Source organism: Brienomyrus brachyistius, chromosome 24 (assembly GCF_023856365.1).
Source record: "Brienomyrus brachyistius isolate T26 chromosome 24, BBRACH_0.4, whole genome shotgun sequence".
In the NCBI taxonomy this organism is placed as follows: domain Eukaryota; kingdom Metazoa; phylum Chordata; class Actinopteri; order Osteoglossiformes; family Mormyridae; genus Brienomyrus; species Brienomyrus brachyistius.
Genome location: NC_064556.1, coordinates 7085595 through 7091782, shown reverse-complemented (window position 1 = coordinate 7091782; position 6188 = coordinate 7085595). Strand labels below are relative to the sequence as shown.

The 6188-nt window shown below is 49.2% G+C and overlaps 1 protein-coding gene across 1 annotated transcript in view; it reads left to right on the top strand.

Moving 5' to 3' along the window:
- The first annotated feature begins 3075 nt into the window (after positions 1-3075).
- Positions 3076-6188, top strand: part of LOC125719879 (cytoplasmic FMR1-interacting protein 2-like) — an 18743-nt gene continuing 15630 nt past the window's right edge. Inside the window, 2 exon segments of the mRNA XM_048994675.1 lie at positions 3076-3091; positions 5386-5519. Of these exon segments, the coding sequence (XP_048850632.1) occupies positions 3076-3091; positions 5386-5519 (150 nt within the window).

The window sequence follows — 6188 nt, the reverse complement described above, 5'->3', positions numbered from 1 at the left end:
ATCTTCTCCCCACCACCTTGTTTGTCTAGCAGCCTGCGCATATCTGTTTACTGAAACCACACTAATATTTATGCACTCGCCCCTGGAGTGACCGGGCCTGTGCCGGTACCCTCAATGTCGTGTTTGGATGTGGTCACCGGACCTCCCTCATCTGGGCGCCAGCATTCCCAAACAGAAGAACGGACACCCACCCCCCCCCATCCCTCACCCAAGCTCGTGATAACCGTCTAACCACTGGCAACTGGATCGCAGTGAGGCAGCTGAGATGGGTCTGTGGCAATGAGAAACGGGACAGATTCCCTGGGGCAGCGGCTGCTGGACGATCAAATGCGTCTAATCTGAGTATCAGGGGTGCCGATTGGGCCAAATCCCAAAGCTACAGCCAGTTCTCTTTGACCATTGGCCCAACGGTCGCTAGTTCGGGATATTAAGAACGTTCCTAAGAAACATACTAATGTGATGTGCTATTTTTTATTTATATTTATGTTTTTAATATTCTTTTTAGGATCTTGTTTGTGTATCCCTGTGTTGTGTAATCTTATTTATAGTCTTATGTGTACTGTCGTTGCACTTTGTCTTATTTCACACTGTACAGACACTCCCCGAGTTACGATGATCCATGTTACGATATTTTGACTTTACGATGGGTAAATGTTTTACACTTTCCGTTATTCAATAAATCGCATGAAATATTCAAGACTTTATCATAAATTAGGCTTCGTTCGAATGATTTTGCCTAACTGTAGACTAGTGTAAGTGTTCTACGGATGTTTAAGGTAGGCTAGCGTAGGCTGTGATGCTTGTTAAGTTAGGTGTACCGTATTAAAATGCATTTTCGCCTTACGATATTTTCGCCTTATGAAAGGATTATCGGAACATAACCCCATTGTAACCTGGGGAGAGGCTGTGTATGTGTTTCTTGCTGTACTGTGGGTACCTCACTGTATGCAAAACAAGTTCCCCCCGGGATTAATAAAGTCTGTCCCCTTATTTCCCCCCCCCCCCATGCATTTCTTCCAGCTTGGCTTGGCAGCCATGACCCCCGCCAGGAAGCAGAGGGCCCCCGACCTGCTTGTCTCCCTACTCCACTTCACTTTCTTTTTCCACTTGGTTTGTGTTCCTGTTCTTTGCTTTGAGACTCACAATCAGCAGTATTGGCCAATCATGGGGTCAGGTGGCTCAGGGACCTTCTCACACACGCACATGTTTCTCCAATTTATGGGAAAACGTCTCCTCTAGCTGCCAGCCGTATGGGAGCCGGGCCATTTCGCTCATTGCGTGCGTCTGTGCGTGTTTGTCCGCTGTCCTCCGAAATAAAACCTGACACTTCCATGAAATCAGTGGCCAAGTGGCGGCCTTCACGGGAGCCCAGCTACAGATGTTTAGGATGTTCTCATGAGGCAGATATCATGCATAATTCCAAACATATAAAACCTGTTAGAGTCTGTCTTGTTTCCAGTGTCTCTGGATGCCAGCATGGAAGTGCTGCTTTTTTCGCTCCTACTTTGCTTTTTAATTTGCTCTGTAGGCTGACGCTGGGGTGCACCCCCCCCCCCCCCCCCCCAAATATGTAGGCTCCTGGGAAGAGTGGTGCCTGCACTGGGTTGGTGGACAGTAAGGGACAGCACGTACACACATCAGCAAGATGTAATACCAGCCCACGAGAATGTTCTGGAATGTAGGCGAGTCTCTTTTTTTCAGACTGCCCGACGTTATTTTAGCCAGACTATTCTTAGTTAAAACATGGCTTTTGTCTGGTGCTTTAATATCGTGCTGCATGTTTTTAGGGCATAGAGATGAGGAACAGGTCTGCTTGTTTGTAGTGAAACCCAGCCTTTGTTGTGGGTTGACCGCGATCGGCCTGGTCTGGCTGCAGGACTGGGGAAGCTCTAGATCCTCAGCTGTCCGGACTTTGTGCGCGTTCATCCAGCTCTGGCTGCTGGGGCCATGGAGCTTCAGATGTGCTGAGACATAAACCTTTTGTTTTGGTGGAATTTCTGTGTTTCATTACTTGAATGTCCTGGGAAGATAGTAAAGGTCTGAATACAGACCAGTTGCTACATCAGTGAAGGTTTAGAGAGTGGCTCCATCATCTAAGCCAGTGAAAGTTCACAAACCAGCTCCATCATGTAAGTCAGTGAAAGTTCACAGACTGGCTCCTTCATCTAAGCCAGTGTAGCTTTACAGACCAATTCCTTCATCTAAGCCAGTGAACATTCACAGACCAGCTCCTTCATCTAAACCAGTGAAGGTTTACAGACCAGTTCCTTCATCTAAGCCAGTGAAGGTTTACAGACCAGTTCCTTCATCTAAGCCAGTGAAGGTTTACAGACCAGTTCCTTCATCTAAGCCAGTGAACATTCACAGACCAGCTCCTTCATCTAAGCCAGTGAAGGTTTACAGACCAGTTCCTTCATCTAAGCCAGTGAAGGTTTACAGACCAGTTCCTTCATCTAAGCCAGTGAAGGTTTACAGACCAGCTCCTTCATCTAAACCTGTGAAGGTTCACAGACCGTCTCACTCCATTCTCACCCTCAGAACAGACTGAGTTTGGTCTTGGGGGTGGTTTAGACCCCTTGGATAGATGTTAAAGTCCTTACAGTTTTTCTCTTCCCTCCTTGTCACCGACTCGTGCTGACAGTGCAGTCTGGGCCTCAGACCTTCTGGCTGCCTGCCGTAATGACCAGGCCATCTTCATGCTGCGGCGGCTCGTTTTCTGTGAATTACAGGAGGCTCGAGCGAAGTCCATCTCTGTCAGTGATATGTTCCCACCTGGAACCGCAGTCCTTAGCATTGCTGCCATTCTTGGTGACCATGAGGAGCCCCGCTTGGCTCCTATCTTGATCAGCTTCTGTCAGTAGCCCTGAAACGCCCCAGCTGCTCCCCACTGTGGACCCAAAGAAGCCAGCGTGTTTCACGGTGATTTGTTTGGCACACTGGCTGATAAACGAGTCTCAATTAATTTTTCCAGACCGTTCATTCATATGACTCATAGTGGGAGTGATTATTGTTGTGAAGAGCAGATGTGTATCCAAGGTAGCTGAATTAGGGTGCTTTTGATCAGGGGGGTCAGGCATGGCGTTTTCAGGGGGTAGGTAGGACATTAGGTGAGGACTGATTGTTCCACACTGCACTGTAATTCATTTGGGTAGAAAGAGGTACTGCAAAAGGGGGCGGCATGGTGGTGCAGTGGTTAGCACTGTTGCCTCACACCTTTGGGACCCGGGTTCAAGTCTCTGCCTGGGTCACATGCCGTCGTGGGTACTCCGGTTTCCCCGCCACAGTCCAAAAACAGGATGAGGCTAATTGGAGTTGGTAAATTGCCCGTAGGTGTGCATGTGTGAGTGAATGGTGTGTGAGTGTGCCCTGCAATGGGCTGCCCCCCCCCCCCATTCTGGGTTGTTCCCTGCCTCATGCCCATTGCTTTCGGGATAGGCTCCAGACCCCCCGTGACCCAGTAGGGTAAGCGGTTTGGAAAATGAATGGATGGATGAGGTACTGCAAAAGCTAATTTTTAGCGTTTAGTAGTTTTAAAGAAAACAGACCGGTATCTGAGGTGCAAACCATTTCATGGATTGCTGGCAGGTTTGTATGTGACATACTTCAGTCTGCAAGTCTGATACTACCACCACTAGAGGCAGTATATAACTGTAATGCACCCGTCTGACCACCGGGGGCATCAGTGTCATTACGTTTGTGTTCGAAGGCGAAAGTGCTGCCTCCACAAGGCAGGTTGCCGCTAAACCGGTTCACGGGATTTGCAGCTAAAGGAGAAGAATTGTCTTTCTGCTTCGTGGGGGGGGGGAGGGTCGCGGACGTGACAATTTTCTCACTTCTCAGCGGGGAGAGGGGAAATCTTCAGGGGTTGGAACCTCTGGTAGGCGGCGGAGAAGGCTCTTCCTCTGATCCTGCACTACAATTTGAGAGCTCCTTTGTGAACGGTCCGCCGTTTTTGCTGCGTTTGCTGCAGACATAATAGAAGACCATGAGGAGCAGATGTCCGGCCTGGCTCGGCCGTGAATACAGATGCCCGTAATGCCGTTAAGAGTAGACAGGTTGACATGTCATTCCTGGCCGTGGTCGGGGATTAAATGGATATTGGCCCTGGTGCTCGTGCATCCTGTTATTTTTAGTGGATAGTCCTATTGTGTGAGGTGGGTGCTGCTTTGAAAGCAGGCCATGTCTTCCCCCATCCTGCTGCTGTCTCTATCAGCACGAGATCTTACCACAGGCAAAAAGGACAGATTTCCAGTACAATCGGACCAAGTCACACCACCGATGACTCACACTGTGTGTTGGATGGGTTGTGTATCAATGAATCATACTGTGCCTAGGTTGTGTGTTGGAAAACCTGCAGCCCAGTCTTGCGAGACAGCTTTTAGAGGATGGCCCCGCCTCCCGTGGGCGTGGCCTGGATGTGACCTGGGCGTGGCCTTATGCTGACCTGACAGACTCCCAGGTAATGGATATAGCAGAAGGGGCCCGTAATCACCTGACCTGGAACACAATGGCCTTTTATTAGGGACAGAGCTCACATTTAGGCCTAGAGTCCTGGATACAATGGGGACCATTGATCAGAGCCAATACAGGTCCCATCTCTCATGTCCCCCACCCCCCCTCCCAGTGACCAGAGCACCTTGGGGGACTGATAAATGTGACATCCAGGTATGTCCAGGTAGCTGAGCAGCAGCCTCCAGAGCTTAGTCCCTGAAAGGTGCCATTTCATCATGGCAGCTGTCTGGGAATTTTCTGAGTTCCCATTTTTATCCAGTTTGGAATGTCAGCTCCCGCTGCTGCTGTGGTTTCTTTCTTGCTTCGCTCGTCTTACACGCAGTGTATCCGAGAGGGTAAACTCCCCCAGATGAAGGAGCACTGGAAGAGTGTCAACCAACGCAGACAGAAGTGGAAAGACCCAGAAGAGTACTGACCAACACAGACAAAAGTGGAAAGACCCAGAAGAGTACTGACCAACACAGACAGAAGTGGAAAGAGTCAGAAATTTAATTCTAATGATGTTGACTAAAGAAGACCCACCTCCTGCACTACCATCTACACTCTGAACAGCGCCACCTTATGTCCGGTTGGGTCTTGACCAACAAACTCACCCTTGGTGATGCATCCAAAGAAGTGACATCTCAATTCCCGCCGAATGTAAATATTTTGCAAAAGTGTATTGGCCGAATTTGATAAGTGTATTGGCCGAATTTGATAAATGAGGAACATGTGTCGTCCCCTCCCCCCCACGGGTCCCGTCACCTGTATATCCACATTCCCCATTCTCACCAGCTTCAGGAACCACGCTGGAGGACTTGGAGGTTTAGACGGTGCTCCTCAGAACCTCGGCACATACTCGGGTAACTGCGACTGCCCACCGTTCCCATCAAGGGCCAAAGCCGCACATTCTGCACAATGAGGATCCAATAAGGAGAGCGCTGAGACTGAGCGACTTCCCCCTGACCGCTGAGTTCTTCAGGGAAATGTATTCCCAGGCTAGACTCAGCATCCGGGGCAATGTTTATGTAAGGTTTTTTTCCTCCTTCCCGTTTCTGTAAGAATGGCTATTTCTCTAACCTTTTGCACACAGAGTGTGATGCCCTTCCTGTTGCACTTATCTCGGCACTTCCTGTATGGTGAGGCCGTGTGGAGAGGCATGCCCCATAGGCCAGAGTGAAGCCCCAGCCATGCCCCGCCCACTGGCTCCACCCACCTGTCCAAAACACTGGCCCCACCCAATAGCCAGTTACACCCCAGCTGTTTGACCAATTATATTGTAGAAAAAGAATACAATGTACCAAACTTCTCAAACATATTACAACTGCTGTGCTCAGTCAAACCAAACACATAAAACACAACCAGCGTGGGCCAAGTAGAAAGGGGTGTGATTTTAATGGTCAGACACAGGGTCCTACATGTGCCATGAATCGCACAAAAAAATCCAGGTATTTCTACACAGTGATACAAATCAACATCATCATATGACCACAGATTCTTATCGACATCAGCTTCACCTGTCAGATGTGTGGAAGCTGTTTTTTCATCATTTTATCAAACCTTGAAGCTCGTGGTCTGCATCCCCAGCCACCACACTGTCCGGCACATTCACAGGACTGCAGAGGACCTGTGTGACGGCCATCAGGATTCCCCTAAGGGTTTCCCTGAGGGATCTCGTAATGGCTCTCATAAGGGTC